At 47.1% G+C, this 26,160-nt stretch overlaps 1 protein-coding gene across 1 annotated transcript; it reads right to left on the reverse strand.

Annotated features, from left to right (window-relative positions):
* Window positions 1-241: 241 nt before the first annotated feature.
* Window positions 242-22,401, reverse strand: LOC141076213 (uncharacterized). Its single transcript, XM_073563569.1, has 6 exons — window positions 22,390-22,401; window positions 15,279-15,458; window positions 15,072-15,195; window positions 14,891-14,988; window positions 14,602-14,692; window positions 242-375 (listed from the first exon to the last, which is right to left on the reverse strand). The coding sequence occupies exons 1-6, from the start codon at window positions 22,399-22,401 to the stop codon at window positions 242-244; spliced, it is 639 nt and encodes a 212-aa protein (XP_073419670.1).
* Between the last annotated feature and the right edge of the window lie 3,759 nt (window positions 22,402-26,160).

The following is a 26,160-nucleotide window of genomic DNA, read 5'->3' on the forward strand; positions in this document are numbered from 1 at the left end:
ATTTCCTACGCGTTTGGTAAACATTACCGCTTTCCTTCATCAGGGGTGGTCCTAATATCATGGAGGAGTGTTTATATAGCAGTGATGATTTATTCAAATGCAAATAACTCAATTTAATTATTTAATCCCCTGGGTTTTAATGTATCTAACTCGAAGATCCACCTACTCTCTGCTTGTGACATTTTTTTAATAAAATCTCCATTTCACCAGTGTTGTTTAATTACTTGGATCCCTATTACATCTATTCCACTTTTGGAGCCTTCATGTACTTTAGCAAAATGTTTTCAGAGAGGGTGATCATCATATTTTTTCTTGATGTAAAGAAATCTTTAATTTGGTAACATTTATCCCCTTTCTTTATCTCCGTCGGTAAAACTTTAGAATTGAAGAAAAAAACGGAGATAAAGAAAGGGGATGAATGTTACCAAATTAAAGATTTCATTACATGCTCATCAAAGGGGGCCTGTATTCTATTAGATGTCCTTGAAACAAATTTTATGTGGGCAGAAGAAAGAGACCCATGAACGTGAGAATTAATGAGCACCTGCGTAACATCAAGAAATATGATGATCCACAAACGGAATATTGGTTCTATTGCTACGATATATTGCTAGGATAGTGCTGCAGTCATACTCATACATACAGTTATGGCCAAAAGTATTGACACCCCTGCAATTCTGTCAGATAATACTCAGTTTCTTCCTGAAAATTATTGCAAACACAAATTCTTTGGTATTATTATCTTCATTTAATTTGTCTTAAATGAAAAAAACACAAAAGAGAATGAAGCAAAAAGCAAAAGATTGATCATTTCACACAAAACTCCAAAAATGGGCCAGACAAAAGTATTGGCACCCTCAGCCTAATACTTGGTTGCACAACCTGCAGCCAAATTTCTGCGACCAACCGCTTCCGGTAACCATCAATGAGTTTCTTACAATGCTCTGCTGGAATTTTAGACCATTCTTCTTTAGCAAACTGCTCCAGGTCCCTGATATTTGAAGGGTGCCTTCTCCAAACTGCCATTTTGAGATCTCTCCACAGGTGTTCTATGGGATTCAGGTCTGGACTCATTGCTGGCCACCTTAGAAGTCTCCAGTGCTTTTTCTCAAACCATTTTCTAGTGCTTTTTGAAGTGTGTTTTGCGTCATTGTCCTGCTGGAAGACCGATGACCTCTGAGTGAGACCCAGCTTTCTCACACTGGGCCCTACATTATGCTGCAAAATTTGTTGGTAGTCTTCAGACTTCATATGCCATGCACACGGTCAAGCAGTCCAGTGCCAGAGGCAGCATAGCAACCCCAAAACATCAGGGAACCTTCGCCATGTTTGACTGTAGGGACCGTGTTCTTTTCTTTGAATGCCTCTTTTTTTCTCCTGTAAACTCTATGTTGATGCCTTTGCCCAAAAAGCTCTACTTTTGTCTTATCTGACCAAAGAACATTATTCCAAAACGTTTTAGGCTTTTTCAGGTAAGTTTTGGCAAACTCCAGCCTGGCTTTTTTATGTCTCGGGGTAAGAAGTGGGGTCTTCCTGGGTCTCCTACCATACAGTCCCTTTTCATTCAGACGCCAACGGATAGTACAGGTTGACACTGTTGTACCCTCGGACTGCAGGGCAGCTTGAACTTGTTTGGATGTTAGTTGAGGTTCTTTATCCAACATCCGCACAATCTTGCTTTGAAATCTCTTGTCAATTTTTCTTTTCCGTCCACATCTAGGGAGGTTAGCCACAGTGCCATGGGCTTTAAACTTCTTGATGACACTGCTCATGGTAGACACAGGAACATTCAGGTCTTTGGAGATGGACTTGTAGCCTTGAGATTGCTCATGCTTCCTCACAATTTGGTTTCTCAAGTCCTCAGACAGTTCTTTGGTCTTCTTTCTTTTCTCCATGCTCAATGTGGTACACACAAGGTCACAGGACAGAGGTTGAGTCAACTTTAATCCATGTCACCTGGCTGCAAGTGTGATTTAGTTATTGCCAACACCTGTTAGGTGCCACAGGTAAGTTACAGGTGCTGTTAATTACACAAATTAGAGAAGCATCACATGATTTTTCGAACAGTGCCAATACTTTTGTCCACCCTCTTTTTTATGCTTGGTGTGGAATTATATCCAATTTGGCTTTAGGACAATTCTTTTTGAGTTTTTTCATTTAAGACAAATTAAATGAAGATAATAATACCAAAGAATTTGCATTTGCAATCATTTTCAGGAAGAAACTGAGTATTATCTGACAGAATTGCAGGGGTGTCAATACTTTTGGCCATAACTGTATAGACATTTTTCAAGGCACCGCTTTTCTAGATCGTGTGCCATATCTCGTCTATGGATATTTTCCACTCAAGAATTTGAGTATTGCAGCACCTCTATACGATCGACACCCTACAATGTGGGAAGAAGGTAATTTAACCCCTCTTGCTTATATTGTTAATATTACTTGATCATATTATAGAGACAAGACGCTTAGAGCATATCTGCAACCAGCGCAAAATTATAATTATTTCCCAGCCTTGAGTTTTATATTTTTGAACATTTCTACTTAAACTGTCCATAAAAATGGCAAGCTATGTAAAAATCTTTAATTATTTACCAAGACAATGACAGTTCACAGTCTAATAGAAAACCTTGTTGGATGAACCAGTAGTGTGCGGTGTTCAACTGTTTGTTCATTCTGCCTCCCAAATATCGAATATAAAGAAACCAATCAATGTTATGTAGGCGAAAATAATACCAATTCTCATCTCACAAAAAACATGTCCCCACTCAGGTCCATCATCTGTCAATGGAGAAACAGAGGGAGAAGAAGATTCATCCGATAAGATCTCAGGATTCTAGGAAGCCAACAGCATCATTACCCTCTGCTTTCTCTTACAGGCCCAGCATAATACCTTTCTTCAAGTGATTTTCTATATTCTCAGCACATTCCACGTACGCTGTCATTTGGCTTTATAGTTACAGATCTGGGCAGGTAACGGTCAGCATCTTCTAATACCAAGTGGAACCTCCACGTTGTAAGTTCAATAGAAAAGGGCTTTCAATGCCCAAAGTAAGCTAGTAACATAGTTTTGAAGGCTGAAGGAAGACCTTATGTCCATCTAGTTCAGCCTATTTTTAGTGCAGCTGTTCTGCATTGTTGATCCTGGGGAAGGCAAAAACCCCACAGAGTAGAAGCCAATTTTCTCCATAGGGAAAAAAATTCCTTCCCCTAAGCTGGGTCAACCATCTACCTATAATATTCTGTTATTCGTAACCTTCTATACTGTTACTCACAAGAAAAGCATCCATTCCTTTCTTACATTCATTCAGTGAGTTGGCCATCACCACTTCCTCAGGAAGAGAATTCCAGAGCCTCACTGCTCTTACCGTGAAGAACCCTCTTCTGTGCTGGTGCAGAAATTGTCTTTCCTCCAAACGAACAGAATGCCCCCTTGCTCTTGTCACAGTCCTTGGTACAAACAGTTCATTGGAGAGATCTCTGTATTGCCCTCTGATATACTTGTACATATGTATTAGGTCTCGCCTAAGTCTTCTCTTTTCTAGAGTAAATATGTGGCGCCCCTGAGGGTTCAGTCGCCACAGAGGTACTGCACCTCCTCCTGAGGTGTGGTACCCCACCATCCAGGTAAGGTGGAGACACCTGACCACACTCCAACACCTGCATCCCACACAACATAGTAGTGTAGCAAAGCACCTTTGGTGGCTCCCTGCTTGGAACACGAAGAGTGCTGGGAGGTGGGTGGAGTTTAGTCTGCACCAAAGAGCGGGGAAGATAGGATTCAGGAGCAGTTGGTGAGAGGAGATCCCCTGAGTGGCATGGATTGAAGGAAGTGCTGCAGCAGACCTCAGTGACCTGGGTCTGCTGGCACAGGAAAGAGATATTCAGAAAGCCTAATTCTCCATAAGAAAGATTGTTTTGTATGGAGCGTAAGGAGAAGAGAACTAAGGACTAGGGTTAGAGCAGAGCCCTTCCTCAAGTTCTAAGCGCAAGGCCGGGGTAAGGTCCCCGAGGTTGTATGAATACTAATGGTCCTGCAGCAGACACCGGAGGAATAGAAGTTGTCACCACTTTATTCCCACACAAGACTTGGGGGCACAACAGCAACTTGAGTGAGCTGGGACTTAGTAGCAAGGAGTCCCCGAAGCAGGCTACAGCTGTCTGCCGTACAAGTTGAGTTCAAAGAACATCTAAAAGGAGGAACTCCAGTGTAACTCAGTACTGTGAGTACTTCAAATAGGTGCTAGAAGGGAGACGTTCAGGAAAGGCATATGTTGGCGGAGTGTTGGAACGGAGTGCTTCATCTTGCCTGGAAGTTGGCTGAGCTCCTGACCTGGAGGAAACGGCACGGATGCGGGCACCTGTACGCACAACAGACTGTGAGTAAAGCTTTGGAACTACATGCTCTGGTGTCCTCCGCTTATTCCTGCGCCAACACACTCAGCACTGCTACATCTCTGTGCTTAACACAGCACCATCTACGTCTCTTCCCTATCTCTTCATCTACTGTGCCCTGGGACTACAGCCCTACCTCTGGAGGGCCACAACATCATTGCTGCACCACACCATCTGTCCCAGAGGATCTGTCTGCAGCGTCGGCTTAACATCTCCATTGCTGAGCACCACAGGTGGCGTCACGAATCATCCACTCATAAACTTTAAACATTATCCGAACGCACTTGCAATCTTCCTTTTACAATGGACGCCCAGGGCCATGGACCGGGTCACAGCTGCCGTGACAACTCCCATTGAGATCAACGGGCCCGGTACCGAGTACCCTACGGCCCTGCCCTGCCAACAACAGGGGGCGATCCAAACAGACCTAATTTTGATAACCTTTCTGGGTATTGTAATGAACCAACTCCATTTATCATTTTAGTAGCCCGCCTTTGAACCCTTTCAAGTTCAGTAATGTCTTTCTTGAGCACCGGCATCCAAAATTGCACACAATACTCCAAGTGTGGTCTGACGAGTGATTTGTACAGAGGGAGAATTACGTTTTCATCTCGTGTCCCCAGACCTCTTCTTTTTTTTTTTTAATCAGATAGTTTTTATTAAAAGTTTTAGAAATGACAGGCATGTACAACTTACAACATGTTGTCAAACATTCCCTTCCCCCATAACACCCCCCTCCCTTTGTCCGATGGCATATATACTGGTGCATAGCGAATAAACCCAATTCCATCATACAACAATATCATAGGAGAGATGACGATTAGCAACCGACAGGAGACCACCTCCAGGGCCCACCCATTAATCTAGGAGATTTGAGGCAGCCAGGCCGGGAACCTTCAACCATCCCTCTCAAATTTTCCCAAAAATATGCGGCACACCCCTCCTGAGGTACACAAATTTTTCCCTATATAATATTTGGTTCAACCTATTAATGTATTCTTTTCTTGAGGGGATTTTGGCAGAAATCCAGTGATAAGCTATCAGCTTTCGGGCCACAAATAGCATTCTGGCCACAGCAATTTTAAGGTATTGATCCCCTCCCACCTCATCAACATAGCCCAAAACACAAACCGTGGGGTCCCTGGGAATATCCTGTCCCGTGACCAAGTGTATAAGGCTAAGGACCACGATCCAGAATATTTGCAGGCAAGAGCATGTCCACATCGTATGTAAAATGTCCGCATTATCCATCGTGCACCTGGGGCACCTCGAATCCAACCATAACCCTCTACTGAACAACCATTCGGGAGACCTGTATGTCCTATAGAGGATATATAGCTGAGACAGGCGGCCAGGCTCATTAAGAGATAATCTGGGAATCATCTCTAGAATCGAGTCCCACTGTTCCGCTGATATCGTACCCAGCTGTTGTTCCCACTTTGTCAGTGCACCAATAGGATGCCTTGACAGGACCTGTCCAAGTAAGCCACCATACACCATCGAAATCAGTCCCCTGGTGGACCCCTGCATACCAAGCCTATGGACAATGACGTCACGGTGTACGGTTAGGTCAACTTTTTTGCTCTGCACCATATATGCGTGACGCAGCTGCAAATATTGATAAAACATAGAGCGTTGGAGGGGAAATTCCCGTCCCAATTGCTCAAAAGTTTTAAAGACCCCTCCCTCCACCAGCTGCGACACCCACCATATGCCAATCCGCCTCCAGTGAGCAAAGCCTCTGAGCGTTTTCATGCATGGCAAATGCTGATTGTCCCATATGGGGGAGTACTTTGTAAGACCGCGTATTCCTCTCAGCTGCCTCAGCTTATCCCATACCCTAACCATTAGAAGCACCGTAGGGAACCTGAGTGCAAGGGATCGAAATCTACCCGACTCCAGACTCGACACCAGTGATCCCCGCCCCACTAGAAATTGAAGGATCTTCTGACCTCCCACCAGATCCACCAACTCGCCCTCCATTCCTCCCGCTACATGCTGGCATTGGGAAGACAGAAAATAAAGCCATGGGTTGGGCAACGCAAGTCCCCCTCTTCTTTAGGTTTTTGCAAGTGTTCAAGTTTAATTCTCGCGCCTTGTTTCAGCCAGATGAGCTCTCTAAAAATCATATTAATTTTATGAAACCTGTTCTGGGGAAGCCAGACAGGGGAGTTATGAAGGACATATAATAGTTGCGGCATAACTACCATCTTCAACAGATTCACTCTTCCCACAACAGAGAGGTGTAACTTTGCCCAGGCCTTAACCTTCTGTTTGATCCTGTCCAACAGCGGAACAAGATTTAGGCTCTCATAGTCTGTCAGCTTATTGGATATTCTTATGCCCAAATATTGGAGGGACGTTGCAACCGGCACACCTACCACACTTCAGGAGCATGAGTCCAGTGGGAGGAGCGCAGACTTCTCCCAGTTAATAACCAGACCCGAGACCTCCCCAAACGCCCCAAGAAGTGTCATCGTGTTTTGTAATGATCTGTCCGCGTCCGCTAAAAATAACAACAGGTCATCCGCATATAATGCTACCTTCTCCTCATGCTCCCCATACCGGAATCCCTCTATGCCAGCATCCGATCTTATCCTCGAGGCCAATGGCTCCACCGCGAGAGCAAACAGCAGCGGGGATAAAGGGCATCCCTGCCTTGTTCCTCTATGAAGTGAAAAAGGGTCAGACAACTGACCATTAGCCCTCAGCCGTGCACTCGGCTCCGAGTACAAGAGCTTGACCCAGCCAATAAAGCCCGGGCCAAAGCCCATACAGTGAAGCGTCGCCCATAAATAGTCCCACTCCACACTATCAAATGCCTTAGCGGCGTCTAGGGACAGAACCACCCTCTTCCCGGCATTATCAGCCCTCACCTGCATATTCAGGTATAATCTCCTAATATTCATAGCCGTCGATTTGTTGGGCATAAACCCCGTCTGATCGGGGTGTATCAACACAGCTACTACTTTTGAGAGTCGAATGGCCAGGACCTTCGCTAAAAGTTTAATGTCTAGCGTCAAGAGGGAGATGGGCCTATACGACGCGGGCAGAGTTGGATCCTTATCCTTCTTCAACAGCACGGCAATGACAGCTTCTCGCATAGACGGTGGGAGAACACCCCGTTCCAAACTATCATTAAACACTGTCAATAGAGCAGGGAGCAACACCGTTCTATACCGTTTGTACACCTCAGCTGGCAACCCATCTACCCCAGGTGCCTTACCATTGGACATGGTTCCCAGAGCCTCCTCCAACTCGTCCAGACTTAGAGGTCTATCTAGAAAGTGTCTGTCCTCAGGAGTCAGCCTTGGGAGATTGGCAGCCTCCAAAAAGGCAACAACATCCTCTGTCGGGGCTCTAGCATGTGAGGAATATAAGTCAGCATAAAAAGTCTCCAGAATTTTTAAAATCCCCGGTGCGTCAGTGAGTAGTCGCCCATTCACATCCTGAAGACCCGCTATAGTCGCAGACCCTCTCTGTGCCGATGTCACGACAGAAAGCAAATGCCCCACACTTTCCGCACTCTCAAAATATTGAGTAGACTGAAACAGCCGTTTTTGCGCCGCCGCCTCTAATGTCTGTTTGGTCACCTTTGACTGCGCCTCCCCCAACCGCTTCTGAGTGGCAGGTGTGCTCTGTGTTGCAAGGGCCCTTTCCGCATCTTCCAGTTCCTTGAATACAAGTTGTGATTTTGCCCTGGAGGCGGTCTTTATTTTAGAAATCTCTCGTATGTACATTCCCCTTAAGTACGCCTTTAAGGCCTCCCAGACGATCCCACTAGAAGTCGAGCCTCTATTAAAACTAAGATATTCCTGCAACTCAGGGATAAAGCCGTTATTCTTATCGATTAGCTGTAGCCAAAACGGGTTGAGGCGCCAGAGAGGTCTATCACTCCTCCTGTTCCCGACCCCCAAGCATGACTGAAACAGGCGAATGATCAGATACCGTTCGCGCCAGATATTTAACCTCTAAAGTTTTTCCCAGCATAAGATCATCACCCAGGGCCAGATCGATGCGAGACAGGGAGGAGTGAGTAGAGGAGAAGCACAAGAATTGACGGACACCAGGGTTACGGGATCTCCACAAGTCGGTCAAAGCTATCTCCCGCACGAGCACCCCAAATGGCGTAAGATTACCTCCCAGCCTCAAAGGTTCATGGCTACCCCTGTCCCAGTGTGAATCCAGAATATTATTAAAATCTCCCACCACCATATGCGGAACCCCCGGAAAATCTCTCAGAATGGCAAGAACTTCATAGATAACTCTACTGCTATATGGCGGAGGTATAAATATATAGATATCAACACCAGTGAGGTAGAAAAGATTGTACAAGATAGAAGAACAAATTGCCCCTCTGTGTCCACCACCACCCGGTGACACTTAAATTGAGTCCTGGAGTGAATCAATATACTAACCCCCCTAGAGTATTGGGAATGAGTAGAGTGAAAGCCCGCCTGTACCCATCTCTTATCCAGGATTCCCAGCGTCTCCTGTGTGAGATGCGTCTCCTGCAAACAAACAACCACCGGCTTCTGGTCCGTTATGAAGGAGAATATGGCCTGTCGTTTTACCGGCGACTTTAACCCCCTGATATTCCAACTAAGTATCTTAAAGTCAGCCATTATCGTACCATAGCATATTGCCTACCATCTCCCCCCCGGCCGTACCATAGCCAATATTGAAATGTACAAGTATGCCAAAGGACATTTTGAACCTAATCCCTCCCCCCTCCCCCCAAAGAACACCCTCCAACAATTCCTTGGGCTGAACCAAGGGTGCAACAAGTAAGGGTGCTGTCGAACCCTTCCACCCCATTCAGCAGGCGCTTCAGTTCCTTTTCACTACCCGCATTTGACAGGATATAACCCCACAGTACTTTGCATTTTTCCTTATCCGTATTCAGACCAAGGCCCCATAAGGACCACAAATTCTTAAAAAACAGCATATAACAGAGTAATATAAGAATAAACAAAAATATAACTTCTTAGGCAGTCCATTGCCTCAGGACCGCAGACTTCAACCGCAAGGCTCCATAATAACTGAGCGAGCCAAGATACCATCAGCCACATTCCTGCTCCTTCCCCTCCTTCCTCAACTGTCACTCGTTAAGGTCCAACCAGTCCACGGCTTCCCTGGGGTCCAGAAAAAAGTGGGTTTTATTCCAGGCCTCAACACGCAGTTTAGCCGGGAAAAACATGGAGTACTTGACGCCACAGGCTCTCAGACGCTTCTTGATGTCTGTGAACTTCGCTCTCATCTTCTGAACTTCCGGCGAAAAGTCCGGGTAAAAGGAGACTCTGGATCCTTCTATTGTAAGGTCAGGGTGTTCTCTTGAGTATCTAAGGATAACGTCTCTATCTCTATAATGGAGGATTTTAGCCAGCACAGGTCTTGGTGGATGACCGGGGGGGGCCCGAGTCGGGACTCTGTGTGCTCTTTCCACTGCATATAGGTGTGTTAGATTGTCCTCACCTACTTTTTCCTTAAGCCATGTTTCAATGAAGGCAGTAGGATTCTTTCCCTCACAGCGCTCTGGCATGCCCACAATACGAACATTATTCCTTCTGGATCTATTTTCAAGGTTGTCAGTTTTAGCCCAGACAGCTGCCATGTCCTTCTTGAGCTCTGTACAATGCTGTCCTGAGTCAGAGGCCGAATTCTCCACAGCACCCATACGTTTTTCCAGCTGGCTTGTTCTGTCTCTAACACTGTGCAGTTCATGTCGCACAGTCTGCATGGACTCCTGCAGAAAGCCCAGTTGTGTCAGGACATGTGAGATCACAGTCCCACAGTGCACCACTGCCAGAATTACATCTTTGTTGGTGGGCTCGTCTGGAACTTGTAGTTGCAAGGCTGTGAGGTGCTGTTTATTTCTTTCCACCAGATCACTCCAGCTAGGCTCAGCTCCCTTCCCCCCCTGCACTCTGGCATGGGTAGCCTCCTCCTCCTCCCCCATTCCCGGGCTCATGTCCTCTGCCACAGTCTCCTGGTCCATATCAGAATCCTGGAGAGACTCCTGCTCTGCCTCGGCCGTGCGGGCAAAGCGCTGCAGCCTGGCCGCCACTGCCCTGTTCCTAGCTGCGCTGTCTTCTGCGGCCTCCTCTAAGGCACGCGCTGCGGCAGCGGCGCCATCTTGGCTCCCCGCTCCGGCCTCTCCTGCCACCCTTCTCTGACCTCTTTTCCCCATATCCTGGGGTGAAGCAGCGATCTCCGGTGCCCCGCGGTGTCTACCATCTCCGGTGCAGCCTCCAGGGGTTATACTAGCCGTGCTGTGGGGACAGAACGGCTGAATTAAGCAGGTATATGCGGGAGCTCAGCGGGCACACGTCTTCCTCACATGCCGCTCAGGCCACGCCCCCCCCAGACCTCTTCTAATGCATCCCATGACCCTATTTTTTCCATGTCTGATTTCCCCAGCAGTTTCCCATTTAGTAAGTAATTGTAGCATCTGTTTCTCCTTCCCATGTGCATAACCTTACACTTATCTGTGTTAAACCTCATTTGCCATTTTTCAGCCCGATTCTCCAATTTACTCAAATCTGTCTGTAGTTGCAAACTGTCCTCCTTTGTGTTAACTACCTTACATAGTTTTGCATCATCTGCAAATACTGATATTTTACTGTGTAAGCCATCCACTAGATCATTAATAAATATATTAAATAGTAGGGGGCCCAATACAGACCCCTGTGGTACCCCACTAGTGACCCTGGCCCAATCTGAGTGTGCCCCATTAATAACCACTCTTTGTTTTCTATCACTAAGCCAGCAACCTACCCATCTACACACATTTTCCCCTAGCCCAAGATTTCTCATCTTACTTACCAATCTTTTATGTGGGACAGTGTCAAATGCTTTAGAGAAGTCAAGATAAATGACATCCAATGATTCTGCTTGGTCCATTTGAGAGCTTACATCCTCATAGAAGCTGATCAGGTTAGTCTGACAGGAGCGATCCTTCATAAATCCATGTTGATATGGAGTTAAACATTTATTAACATTGAGATATTCCATAATGGTATCCCTTAGAAACCCTTCAAAAATTTTACCCACAACAGATGTTAAGCTTACCGGCCTATAGTTTTCAGGTTCCCTTTTACACCCCTTTTTGAATATTGGTACCACATTTGCTTGCCGCCAATCAAAAGGAACAGACCCTGTTTCTATAGAGTCTTTAAATATAAGGAATAGAGGCCTGTCTATCACATTACTTAGCTCCCTTAATCCCCGAGGGTGAATGCCATCAGGGCCTGGTGATTTGACAATTTTAATCTTACTAAGGCGGTTCTGCACTTCTTCCTGGGTTAGGCAGGTAATACTTAATGGGGAGTTTACATGATCACTCTGCATTTCCTCTGGCAAATCCTTTTCCTGTGTGAACACTGTTGAGAAAAAAGTATTTAAAACATTTGCTTTTCCCATACCGCTCTCTATGATTTCACCCTCATTGTTCTTTAAAGGGCCGACACCATCAATTTTAATCATTTTACTGTCTATATAATTAAAGAATAGTTTGGGGTTTGTTTTACTTTCCTTAGCAATGAGTCTCTCAGTTTCCACTTTTGCTAAATGTATTTGTTTTTTACACATTTTATTTTTTTCTCTATAACTTTTTAATGCTTCTTCATGGCCTTCTTGTTTTAGCTTCCTAAATGCCTTGTTCTTGTTATTTATTGCCCTTTTTACATCCTTATTTAGCCACATTGGTGTTCTCCTGTTCCTAGCCCTTTTATTTCTGTACGGTATGGCTAGCTCGCAGTGGGTGTGTAAAACTGATTTAAATATTTCCCATTTATTTTCTGTGCTCCTATTTTTGAGGACATTGTCCCAATCAATTCGGCGAAGGTCCTATCTAAGCTCATCAAACTTTGCTTTCCTGAAATCCAGCGTTTTTGTAACCCCCTTCCAGGGCACCTTACTGAAGGACAAGTGGAATTGTATTATATTGTGCTCACTGTTCCCTAGGTGCCCATTGTGATGTACAATGTCTACAAGATATGATGTTTTCGGTTGGAACTTTCCAGAAAAATCCGGCATTCTATGACATTGAAAACTGCCAGCCTGGCAGTGGGGCTGCAGCCCCCTCTCTTCCCCTTCTGAGTTACATGGTACACTGTAGTAGTTTCCCTTCCCCCCAAGTGCTATAAACCAGGACACTTCCTGTCACACCATTTGGCTTCTCTCAGCCTCAACTGAAAGAAAAAAAAAAAGTTCGGGAAAAGGGTCTTTGTCTGAAATCAAGGTTAGAAGTAAACCTTTAAGAGCCTGCCCTGCGAAAACCGTACAAAGTAGAGATATGAAAATCATCTTTTGGTAATCTGAGCGGTCCCAGCTCCGCTACAGTGTCACTTCCGCAGTTCTAACATGTCCAGACCCTGAGATATGATTTGCTCCCAAATGGACGGTCATATCGCATAGATGTTTGATGTTTTCTTGATGGGCTCATTATGCTGGGAAACATGATACCACTGATGAGTCCATACCAGCTTCTCCCATAAAGTTATAGCTAATCTAAGTTTTGTAGCCAAATTATAACTTGGATGAGAGAGGTGGGATTAACCCAGAATGCACCTCTCCGTGATGTCACATCGCAGAGTCTATAAGGCATTCCCTTGGCAAAACCAGCAGAGGAGGGCTCCAATCCTCGTGCTGACAAGAACTCCAGATGAGTGGAGATGTGTGGCTCCGCCTTCTTTCTCCGCCGCATGGTTTTGCCTAAAGAGCCATGAACAACCGTGAGTGTACTTTCTATGTTCATCCATCTTTTATTTTATATTTGTAACTGTACATAATTAATGTCTCAACTTTATAGCAACTTATCTGTAATCACTGTCCTCTTTCGGAAAATAAATGATTTGATATTTAGTCTGCCTCCATGCTCTAAGAATCGAACTATACGCCTTTGATAGATAATCGCTACTAATTCAAGGGGTTTGCCACGGACCCTCTTAATTTAACACTGTGAATTAAGTAACTGTGTCTGGTGGCAGCACGTTGTGTATGGCTATTGCGGCTTGCTGGCAGTACAGAAGGGTCTTATATTGCTGAATGAGGGGCTGCTGCCACAGCATTGATAATTCCCTTACTGCAGAAGCCTAATTGCCGGTTCACAACAGGCAGCCCGTCCGGCAACCAATTATCCTAGGTGCAGTTCCCTGACTGACCTGAGGGTAAGGGGGGCGCCGGAGAGCTGCGAGTTCCGAAGTGGAACTGAGGAAGTGGGATGTACACCCAAAATACTCCCCTGCGGCAAATTGTAGAGAGAGATTAGCTTGCTGGATATTTTTGGTCACATGGTGCCAGTGGTGGGATAACTAAGATAAGCCCCCACTGTGCCTGTGATAGCCGTGTGCCGGCAGTGTGTCTCGACCCTCCGTCCGCTGATACACCCGTGTCAGTGGTGGGACTGTGACATAGTGGTGACACAGGGTCCGCTGTCCGTCGCGTTTTGGTGGCAGCGGGACCCCCGTCAGTCGCCGTATCGGACGAGCAGCGGTGGGCTGTTTGTCACATATTGGTGGCAGCGGTGGGATAACTACCGCTGTTCATCACATATTGGTGGCAGAGCGGTGGGATAATCCTAGAGCATTAGTGATTTGGTTTGAGCAATCATTCCTCTCACTAAAAACCTACACGGTTCCTGCGGGAATCCTGCATCATAGGTTTTGGAGAACAGACTCAGTGGTTACTAGTCCTGAGACATTAGTGTGTACTTGCAAGTATCCCCTCCCGTTTCTTTGTTTTTCTTTTCTATCTTTTATTTGGCAACCATGGCGCAGGGACCTGATGATCAAAGACCAGTTCCTGCATCTCTGCCCAACGGTGGGCTGTTCGTCACATATTGGTGGCAGCGGTGGGATAACTACCGCTGTTCATCACATCCATCGACTCGTACTTCTGTTATTCTATCTGGCCTGTTGCTTAAAATTAAGTCCAGAAGGGCCGTCCCTCTAGTTGGGCCCTGCACAAGTGGTGACAGATAATTATCCTTGGACACTGACAGAAATTGGTTTCCTTTCTGAGATACGCAGGTTTCAGTTTCCCAGTTTATTTCATTTGAACAGTTTTGGATGGCGGAGAATTTTGTGGTCTAGAGGCAAAATGGTGATCATGGTAATACGGCCGGACTACACCACCGATAAAGCAGCCACAGCCGGTGACTGAGAGGAATCTGTGACTTCTCTGCATTCAGTGGTTACTACTCACCTGGGTAGTCATATGTGGGAATTTCCTCTTTACACCACTCATCATCTCTCACATAGGTCTCTGTAGTATTAATATGGGTCAGATCTTCACCCTGAAACAAATATTGTAAAAGTCACCAACAGATGGAGAAGTCCCATCTATGATCAGCTCTAATCCTGCCATCTCCACCGTTCTCATTACACAAGTATAAAACATATAATACTGGTGGATAAAACAAGACTGAGCACAAGACCTTCACAGCCGTCTACACATCATAGGGGAGATCTCCTGACACCTTCTCTCCATCTACCTGATGTTCCTGAGGAGCACTGGGATCTTCTTGCTTACAGTCCTGTGGAAAAAGAGGACGGGGACATCTCTCTGGTGTTGTCCTCTTACTGGATAGATCTGGAGGAAACACATACAGGGACTGAATTCATTCTCTACATACAGATAATTATAGGCCATGTGTATTTAGTCCTGTCTATTACCTGGAGATGTGAGGGGCTGGCGAACCTCCATTATGACATTCTTGTACAGATCTCTGTGTCCTTCTAAATACTCCCACTCCTCCAAGGAGAAATAGACAGCGACATCCTGACACCTTATAGGAACCTGACACATACAATGATACCGTCATCCCCCCGATCCCTTCATAGTGTTACTGTGTAATGTCCCAGCATTCCCAGCAGTGTCACCTCTCCAGTCAGCAGCTCAATCATCTTGTAGAGGAGTTCTAGGATCTTCTGGTCATTGATGTCCTCATGGGTCAGGGGGTGAGATGGAGGCCCCGTGATTGGGCTCAGTGGTCGTCCCCATCCCTCAGACACAGGGTCCTGACAGCGATCACTAGAGGTCTTCCTCACCACTGTGTAATCCTGGTTATGGAGAGACACATTAATAAATCTCACTACAGACATTCCCAGAGTCCTCACCTCTCCAGTTCTGTCCATCTGTTATTCCCATAGATAAGAATGATGTAATGTGACGTCATCAGAATCTCTCACCTCTCCAGTGAGACGGAAGAGGATCTCTAGGGTGAGGTGTAACATCCTCTCCATCATCTTGTCTCTGTCCATATCCATCCTTTATGGGTAAATCAGGAAAACTCTCTTTTGTAGAAGATCTTCACTGAGAGGATCCAATATTGTAGAGACCTGAATGAGAAGATGATCCGATGTAACACCATAAGAATCCTGTGTAATAATACAATTACTGGAGATAATAAGGGAAACATATGAGGAGATTTATTATTTTACAGGGTTTAGTTTTCTTCCCTGACATCTACTAATAAAACCTATATATTTAGGCCACAGACAACAAGCAGTTTCCTCCTCGGAGTCGGCAGCTGAACACGTTCCTCATAGACTCATCTTCCATAACGCTAATTCTCGTCTCATTACCGACACTGGAATCGGCATCAGCAATACTGCAGGAGAGATTCATTACACGCGACATGAGAAATAACTCCTTCATGATGAGGACGACATCTTCATCTTCTACTGCGGCTCTAGAGACAGATGTGGCCAGAGTCGGTCACTGCCTCCATCCCCGCCGGCCGTCTATATGAAGGTTTCCCGTCTTCCCCGCACTGGAATCTTCTATCACGTTAGATCTTAGCTCTGAGTCACACACAGAAGTTTGAGGCTTTTAGAGAAGATTTTTAGTTTCCACAATCAGCGCGGACAGAAATGATCTGATCCCAAAGTCTCCATGTACAGTGATTTATGGGGTTTATTTCTGGCCTTAGGCTTTCCCACATTACAGGAAAAACTCCAGAAAAAGCCGATATTAACACCTTTCCTACATTAGACGTACTATTCCGTCCATGTGACCTGGGACCTAAGTCCCAAGGACGGAATAGTACGTCTAGCACGATCAGCTGCGCTCACGGGGGGAATGCAGCTGATCGTGGCCGGGTGTCAGCTGATTATCACAGCTGACACCCGACACTATGTGTCAGGGGCGGTCACGGACCGCCCCCGACACGTTAACTCCTGGCACACTGCGATCAAACACGATCGCAGTGTACCGGGGGTTTAGGGAAGCATCGGCAAGGAGGCTCCCTCCGTGCTTCCCTGAGACCCCCACAGCAGCGCGATGTGCAGCACTGCTGCGGGGGTCTCCTTCCCTGCAGGTCCCCGAATCCAAATTGGTGGCGGGGACCTTCGGGGGCCTGCAGGGAGGCGGCTTCCTCATGGCTGCAAAGCGCCAGCATGAGGAAGCCTGCAGCACTGCCTGTGACAGATCGCTGATCTTTCACAGCGATCTGTGATGTGATAGATCTGCGATCTGTCACATGACAGTTATGTCCTCCCTGGGACAATGTAATAAAGTTTTAAAAAAAAGTGTAAAAATAATTTATAAAAAAAAAAAAAAAAAAAAAAAATCGCTAAATAAATTTAAAAAATATATATATATATTCCCTAATAAATTCATTTTTTTAAAAAAATAAATAAATAAAAGTACACATATTTGGTATCGCTGCATCCGTAACGATCCGCCCTATAAAACTGTCCCACTAATTAACCCCTTTATTGAACCTCTTAAAAAATAAAAAACGAAGCAAAAAATAATGCTTTATCATCATACTGCCGAACAAAAAGTGAAATAACGCGCGATCAAAAAGACGGATATAAATAACCATGGTACCGCTGAAAACGTCATCTTGTCCCGCAAAAAACGAGCCACCATACAGCGTCATCAGCGAAAAAATAAAAAAGTTATAGCTCACAGAATAATTATTTTTTATATAAAATTGTTTTCAGTGCATAAAAGCGCCAAAACATAAAAAAAGACATAAATGAGGTATCACTGTAACCGTACTGACACGAAGAATAAAACTGCTTTATCAATTTTACCGCACGCAGAACAGTGTAAACGCACCCCCCAAAAGAAATTCATGAAACGCTGGTTTTTGTTCATTCTGCGTCCCACAAATCGGAATAAAAAGCGATCAAAAAATGTCACAAGCCCGAAAATGGTACCAATAAAAACGTCAACTCGTCTCGCAAAAAATAAGATCTCACATGACTCTGTGGGTCAAAATATGGAAAAATTATAGCTCTCAATATGTGGTGATGCAAAAACTATTTTTACAATAAAAAGCATCTTTTAGCATGCGACAGTCGCCAAACATAAAAACCGCCATAAATAGTAAATCAAACCCCCCGTTATCACCCCCTTAGTTAGGGAAAAATAATAAAATAAAAAATAAAAATATTTCCATTTTCCCATTAGGGCTAGGGTTAGAGTTAGAAATGGGGGGGTTTCCACTGTTTTGGCACATCAGGGGCTTTCCAAACGCGACATGGCGTCCGATCTCAATTCCAGCCAAAAAGGTCAAATGGCGCTGCTTCCCTTCCGAGCTCTGCCATGCGCCCAAATAGTGGTTTACCCCCACGTATTGTACTCAAGACGAATTGCACAATAACTATTGGGGTCCTGTTGCTCTTGGGAAAATAACAATTGGGGGTAAAAAGATCATTTTTGTCGAAAAAAAAACAGGATTTTTGGGTTGCTTACCGTAAAATCTGTTTCTTGGAGCCTTCATTGGGGGACACAGAGACCATGGGTGTATGCTGCTGCCACTAGGAGGCTGACACTATGCAAAAAAAGGTTAGCTCCTCCTCCGCAGTGTACACCCCACCGACCGGCAGGGAATTTCCTCAGTTAGTGAGAAAGCAGTAGGAGAAGTAACAGAACAGATTGAGAACAGAACAAACAACTCAACTGTAACCAATCAACCAAAGTAAGAACAGGAGTTGTAGAACATGGGAGGGTGCTGTGTCCCCCAATAAAGGCTCCGAGAAACAGATTTTACGGTAAGCAACCCAAAAATCCTGTTTTCTCGTTCGCCTTATTGGGGGACACAGAGACCATGGGACGTCCCAAAGCAGTCCCTGGGGTGGGAAACAAACTTCCATCAGGCCAGTGGACTCACCACCGCTGCCTGCAGAATCCTCCTACCTAGGCTGGCATCCACCGAAGCGTAGGTGTGGACCTTGTAGAATTTCACAAACGTGTGAACCGATGACCAGGTTGCAGCTTTGCAAAGCTGCAGCGTGGAGGCTCTGTGTCGTACCGCCCAGGAAGCACCAACTGCCCGGGTAGAGTGCGCTCTGATCCCCGGAGGGGCCACTCGATGCTTAACCCGGTAGGCCTCCAAAATTGCCGATCTGATCCAGCGAGCAATAGTAGCCTTGGAGGCCGGGTGACCTTTCTGCGCCCCATCTGGAATGATGAAAAGAGAGTCTGTCTTCCGCAAGGAAGTCGTCCTAGACAGATACTCATCGCCCTGACCAGATCCAGCTTGTTCAGGGACCGCTCCCGAGGGTGAGTAGGACTTGGACAGAAGGACGGCAGAACAATATCCTCATTGAGGTGAAAGGAGGACACCACCTTCGGAAGAAAAGAGGGCGGAGGCCGTAGAACTACCTTGTCCTGGTGAAGTACCAAGAAAGGAGAGCGGCAAGAAAGAGCCACTAATTCCGACACGCGCCGGATGGAAGTGATGGCCACCCGGAAAGCTACCTTCCAAGAAAAGAGAGAAAGGGAAACATCCCTGAGAGGTTCAAAAGGAGAACCTTGCAGAACCTCAAGAACCAAATTAAGATCCCATGGATCCACGGGCGCTTGGTACGGAGGAGCCGTGTGAGCCACGCCCTGAAGAAAGGTTTTGACCTGAGGGCGGGAGGCCAACGTCTTCTGAAATAAAATGGACAGCGCCGAAACTTGACCCTTCAAGGAACTGAGAGCAAGCCCCGCATCCAGCCCTGCCTGAAGAAACGCCAGAACGGAAGGGAGCGAAAAGCACATGGGCGCGATGTTATTGGCCTCACACCAAGTGAAATAGGCCTCCCAAGTACGGTAGTAAATCTTGGAAGACGATGGCTTCCTGGCTCGGATCATGGTATGAATTACTCGACCGGAGAATCCTGCTCGTTTCAAAACCTCGGTCTCAACAGCCACGCCGTTAAATTGAGCGGCCGAGAATTGGGGTGGCAAAACGGGCCTTGAGACAGCAGATCTGCCCTGTCTGGAAGCTTCCAATGGGCGTCCGCGAGAGGGTTGACAATGTCCGCGAACCAAGACCTTCTGGGCCAATTCGGGGCGATGAGAATGACTGGAATTCCTTCTGCTTTGATCTTCTTCAACAGCTTGGGAAATAGGGGCAGGGGAGGGAACAGGTAGGGGAGCTCGAACTGCGACCAAGGAATGGCCAGAGCGTCGGCGCCCACTGCGAGAGGATCTCGAGCCCTGGATACAAACTGTGGGACTTTCCTGTTGAGGTGAGAGGCTAGCAGATCTACATCCGGGGTCCCCCAACGACGGCAAAGCTGAAGAAACACCTCCGGATGTAGGGACCACTCTCCTGCCGCGAGACCCTCGCGGCTGAGAAAATCGGCGGCCCAGTTGTCCACGTCGGGAATGTGTACCGCGGAGATTGTCGGTACCGAAATCTCTGCCCACTGAAGGATCTTGGACACTTCTGCCAGGGCTGAGGCACTCCGTGTTCCTCCTTGGCGGTTGACATATGCCACCGCTGTGGCATTGTCTGTCTGAATGCGGATAGGCAGGCCCCTGAGGAGCCTCTCCCAGTGGACGAGAGCCAGATAAATTGCTTGTATCTCTGGGACGTTGATCGGCAGGGCTGATTCCTGAGTCGACCAACGACCCTGAACAGTGTGATTGCGGAACACTGCCCCCCATCTGAGGAGGCTGGCATCCGTTGTTACAATCTGCCAGTGAATGGGAAGAAAAGACCGCCCCAAGAGGATGAGAGATGACGTCAACCACCAGTTGAGAGACCGCTTGATCCGGCATGAAAGACGAACAGGGTGATCCAGGGACAGAGCAGACCTGTTCCTCCTTGACAGAATGGCGTGTTGGAGAGGTCTGGCATGAAATTGGGCAAAGGGAACTGCCTCTATCGCCGCCACCATCTTTCCCAGGACCCTCATGGTTGTTCGGAGGGACGGATATCGTGTGGTCTGCAGCGATCGTACATCCTGCTGCAGGGAGAGAATCTTCTCTCGTGGGAGAAAGACCCTTGACCGACGAGTGTCGAACAGTAGGCCCAGAAACACAAGGCGTTGAGAAGGAACCAGACAGGACTTTTTCCTGTTGACGATCCACCCGAAATTGGAAAGAGTGTCTTGGACGATCTTCAAACTTAGGCGCGCCTGGTGAAAAGAGGGAGCTTTGATCAGAATATCGTCGAGGTACGGAAAAAGAACGAGACCTCTGATCCTCAACAAGGCCATCAATGCAGCCATGATCTTCGTGAAGACTCTGGGAGCGGTGGCGAGACCGAAGGGCAGCGCAACGAACTGGTAATGTTCCTGGCGAACCGCAAAACGCAGGAACTTCTGATGTCCGGAGAATATGGAAACATGTAGATAGGCATCTTGGATGTCTATTGAACACATGAATTCCTGCTCCTCCATGGAAGCGATTACCGAACGAACCGACTCCATCCAGAAGCGGCGAAGACGGACTCTCTTGTTGAGCCGCTTGAGATCCAAGATGGGTCGAACCGTCCCGTCTTTTTTCGGCACCACGAATAGGTTTGAATAAAACCCTGTGAACCGCTCCGATTCGGGAACGGGCACAATCACCCCGGAACTGAGGAGAGAGGCGATGGCCGTAAAGAACCCCGGGATCAAGGCTGGATCTTTTGGAGGACGGGATTTGAAAACACGATCCCGTGGAAGAGAGACGAACTCTATCTTGTATCCTGACGATACGACCTCCCTGACCGAGGTGTCCTCTACTGAGGCCAGCCAGACGTCCTTGAAGAACAAGAGTCGACCTCCCAATTGGAAGGGACCCTTGGGAGTCAGAGGATAGTCATGCTGAAGTGGACCGTCCAGATCTGGATCTGGATGGTCTGCCCTGTGAAGAGTGGGATCGCCAGGAGGGAGTGGGTCTGAATGAAACTTTCTTCCTATCTTGGCGTGCCTGCGGCCTTTGTTGGTTGGAGGATGTCTCCGCCGTATTGAAAAGGCGGAAAGCCCGAAAGGGTCGAAACTGACGCCTTAGTGGAGGTCTGCGAGGCTTGGACTGAGGGAGGAGGGAACTCGTGCCTCCGGTGGCGTCCTTAATAATCTGGTCCAATTGGGATCCAAAGAGGCGTACTCCCTGAAAAGGCAGATTAGTAAGAGACTTTTTAGATGACAAGTCCGCCTGCCAAGCTTTGAGCCAAATTGTACGTCGGATTGCCACGACGTTGCTTGACGCCTGAACTGTGCAGGATGCGGCATCCAAAGAAGCAGAAAGCAGATAATCCCCCGCATGGGAAATCTGATTGGCGGGATCGGCCAATCGATCTGGTTGTGCTTTCTCTAGGATGCCCTGACGAAGATCCTCTGCCCAAGTAGCTATGGCCTTTGCTGCCCAAGATGAAGCAAAGATTGGGCATACCGCCGTCGAAGCCGCTTCGAAGGCAGACTTCGCCAGGGATTCTATAATTCTATCATTAGAATCCTTTAAAGACGCCACACCTGAAAGCGGGAGAACCGTGCTATTAGACAGTCTGGACACGGGCGGGTCCACCGAGGGAGAGGCAGACCAGTTATCCATGAGCTCTTTAGCAAACGGGTACAGTACGCCGAGACGCTTTCCTCTTTGAAAGCGTCTGGTCGGATCTTCCCTTTCTCTTGTAAAAATCTTTCCAAACTCGGAATGAAAAGGAAATACCCTGGAGGGTGTTTCCTCCCGTCTGAACGAAACCTCCTGATCTGAAGATTTCGCAGGGGAGTCAGAGATTTTGAAGGTGTGGTTAATTGCCGCGATGAGGTTCTGTACTGTAACTTTCATGTCCGCGTCCTAGCCAGATTCCAGCTCTACAATCCCTTCAGAAGACATATCCGAGAACGCTTCACCTGACTCGGGTGAGGAGGCACGGGAGGGCGACTGCTGTGAAGGACTAGGTGCAGATGATGGGCCAGGAGAGGATTCCGGCCGGAGATCCTGCCTGGGCCTTTTGCGGCTTCTGCTAGCTGGCTCAGATGAAGCGTCTTGTGACCTGCTGGACCCTGCAAAAGTGTCCAGGGGCAACTTGTCAAGAACGGCCACTAGGGACTGAGACCCTGGTGAGGTCGGCCACAGATTGTGAAAGAGATGAGGCCCAGCCAGGAATGGGTGGTTCGCTTTCCCGTGGCGCAATAGGTGGTTCCTGGACGGGGTCATGCTGAACGGGATTGCTGCAGTCCAGGCAGATGGGAGTAGGCTGACCTGAGGGAAGTTTGCGATTGCAAGAGGAGCATGCGAAGAACTGGACTAGGGTGCCCGTGGGGACTGGCGGACGGCCACGATCAGGCTTAGAAGTAGACATGGTGAAGGAAGAGAAGATGAAAACCTGCGGAACTGCCAGAAGGTTGGGGGACAGAAAGGCAGAGTAGGGTGTCAGTCTGCAGATGCAGAAGTACTCACGGTCTGGTGACCCCGAAAGAGATGAATTAGGCTTCTGCAACTGGCCAGGGACCGACAGGAAGCGCTGGTCTCTGCTTTGGTCTCCGGCTGTCAGGCTGCAAAGATGGCGACAGCCCGACATGAGGAAGTAAAAGCGCGGTTTCTGTGCAAGAAGAAGGGCGGAGCTAGTCGCCTCCACCAGAGGGAAAACCCGCCCCCCCTTCCCAGGCACAAGCCTGAAGAGGTGGTGGGAGGGCTTAGGAAGGCAACGGCCTAGGAGAGCGGATGGGGGCGTGGCAGCGACGGGAGCGAAGGCCCAAATTGAAGCCGGAGGCTAAATTAGAGACGGCGGCCGCCTGTCAGCACGGGGCGGCGCGGAAGAACTGCGGCGCAGCCGCGCCCGCCCCTAAGAAGAATACCGCCCTAGCCCTGCTCCCAGACGCCACCCTACGCAAAAATACCGGCGGTGGGGTGAAGAAAGCCGGCACCGCAGCTGGGGCCAAAAGGGATGCGGCGACTGGGAAGCGCCGGCCGCTGATAACCTGCGGCGCTACTTTGGCGTCCTTGTGGAGACTCTGGGAGTGGTGGTGTCTTCTTCCGGTCCAATAAAGGTACCTTCCATATCCCACGCTGTCTGTCCATTCCGTCTTTGCGCCTTGTCCAACCGACAGGCTCTGGTGGGCGAGTGGGTGGGAGGCAGGGGGCAAGGACCATCCGTCTTCGCTGGCACGTCCTGTGCTGAGCCCGTGGTCCGCCCGGAGAACTATGAGGATACGGGGTGACAGTACACGCCGTACTCATAGTCTCTTGTGGGAGTACAGTTGTGACCGTTTACACTGTATTCCACCTAAGACCTGAAACAACGCACATCGAGGTAGATATGGGTCCAATGAAGGACCCGTGTCCACCTCCTACTGACACTAAGCTAAACTGAGGAAATTCCTGCCGGTCGGTGGGGTGTACACTGCGGAGGAGGAGCTAACCTTTTTTTGCATAGTGTCAGCCTCCTAGTGGCAGCAGCATACACCCATGGTCTCTGTGTCCCCCAATAAGGCGAACGAGAAAAATGATTTTTTAATTGTACGGCTGTACTTTATAAACATCTGTGAAGCCCTTGGGGGTTCAAAGTGCTCACCACATATCTAGATAAGTTCCTTGGGGGGTCTAGTTTCCAAAATGGGGTCACTTGTGGGAGGTTTCCACTGTTTAGGTACATCAGGGGCTCTCCAAACGTGACATGGCGTCCGATCTGAATTCCAGCCAATTTTGCATTGAAAAAGTCAAACGGCGGTCCTTCCTTTCTGAGGTCTGCCATGCGCCGAAACAGTGGTTCCCCCCCACATATCAGGTATCAGTGTGCTCAGGACAAATTGCACAATAACTTTTGCAGTCCAATTTCTCCTGTTACCATTGGTAAAATAAAAAAATTGGACCTGAAGTAGTTTTTTTGTGAAAAAAAGTTAAATGTTCATTTTTTTTAAATATTCAATAAATTCCTGTGAAGCATCTGAAGGGTTAATAAACATCTTGAATGTGGTTTTGAGCACCTTGAGGGGTGCAGTTTTTAGAATGGTGTCACTTTTGGGTATTTTCTATCATATAGACCCATCAAAGTGACTTCAAATGTGATGTGGCCCGTAAAAATAAAATGGTGTTGTAAAAATGAGAAATGGCTGGTCAGCTTTTAACCCTTATAACTTCCTAACAAAAAAAAATTTTGATTCCCAAATAGTGCTGATGTAAAGTAAACATGTGGGAAATGTTACTCATTAAGTATTTTGTGTGCCGTATTTCTGTGATTTAAGGGCATAAAAATTCAAAGTTGGAAAATTGCGAAATTTTCAAAATTTTCGCCAAATTTCCATTTTTTTCACAAATAAACACAAGTTATATGAATGAAATTTTACCACAAACATGAATTACAATATGTCACGAGAAAACAGTGTCAGAATCACCGGGATCCATGGAAGCGTTCCAGAGTTATTACCTCATAAAGGGACAGTGGTCAGAATTGTAAAAATTAGCCCGGTCATGAATGTGCAAACCACCCTTGGGGGTTAAGGGGTTAAAAAGTTTCTAAAGAAAAATTGTCTCCAACAATTCTTGTAAGAAGAAAAAAATAAGCAAAAAGCAGAAGACACATTTTATAATTGTTAACATGTTAAACATTTATTAAAAAGAAATGAATCTTTTTGGGCCCCAGAACATAGATGTACACCGCAGGGACGGCACAGATGAGGCTTCAACAAAAACCCTGAAAAGCAAACATGGCATCTAAGAAGGTGTGACTGAGTTTGGCTGAATGACCCCCGCCTCCAAGTACTCGATAGTATGGGGCGGCCTAGTTACTCCGATACTTACATGCCTAATAATGGGGTCTGGGCTGCAATGTATGAAGGTCTATTAGGCCGGGCCAGAGGCAGCGTCCAATAAGTTACCTTATAACGCCCCATACACATTAGGCTAAAGTTCCATGAAAGCACTGATTTCGGGGGGTTTGGCCGACCATATAATGTATTTGGGGGCCTCCCGACAGATGATGTCAGGGCAGAGAAGGATCTGGCATCCTGAATTTCAGAGGATAATCCGTTTGTTCTTCCTGTAGATAATCCTCCTCTAGAGGAGTCTGGAGGCGACTCTCTCATACAGACCACAGGAAAGCTGGAATATTTGTGTGTATGGGGGAGTCGGGAGAGATCGCCGTCTGCCAAATGACCGTTCAGCCAACTCTGATCTCATGTGTATGGGGCCGTTAGTATTACACTGACAGGCAGTGATGATACACGGCACTACAGTAGTACAGGGCATCACCGGAGCCATCAGAGGCTTGTATGTTGTATGATCGCACTGATCAGAGGGGTTTAAAAAAGGTTTAAAGTGGAAAAAAATCACAGTTTCAGCAACAAGAAATATCCATCACTATATGGAAAGCAGAGTCACTGCACAATGTTAGTTACGTCACGTCCATAACTACTTTATTATACTCTATTATCCTGTACACTGTGGAGTAGATAGAAATCACAGATCCCACAGCAATAGCTGGAATTGGACCCTCCAACGCAAAGAAAAAAAATCTCTCTATCTACACTCACTGGCCACTTTATTAGGTACACCTGTCCAACTGTGTGTTAAGACTTAATTTCTAATCAGCCAATCACATGGCGG

The sequence above is a fragment of the Dendrobates tinctorius genome, unplaced genomic scaffold (genome assembly GCF_039654945.1).
Source record: "Dendrobates tinctorius isolate UK_male_01 unplaced genomic scaffold, ASM3965494v1 ptg000395l, whole genome shotgun sequence".
Taxonomy (NCBI): domain Eukaryota; kingdom Metazoa; phylum Chordata; class Amphibia; order Anura; family Dendrobatidae; genus Dendrobates; species Dendrobates tinctorius.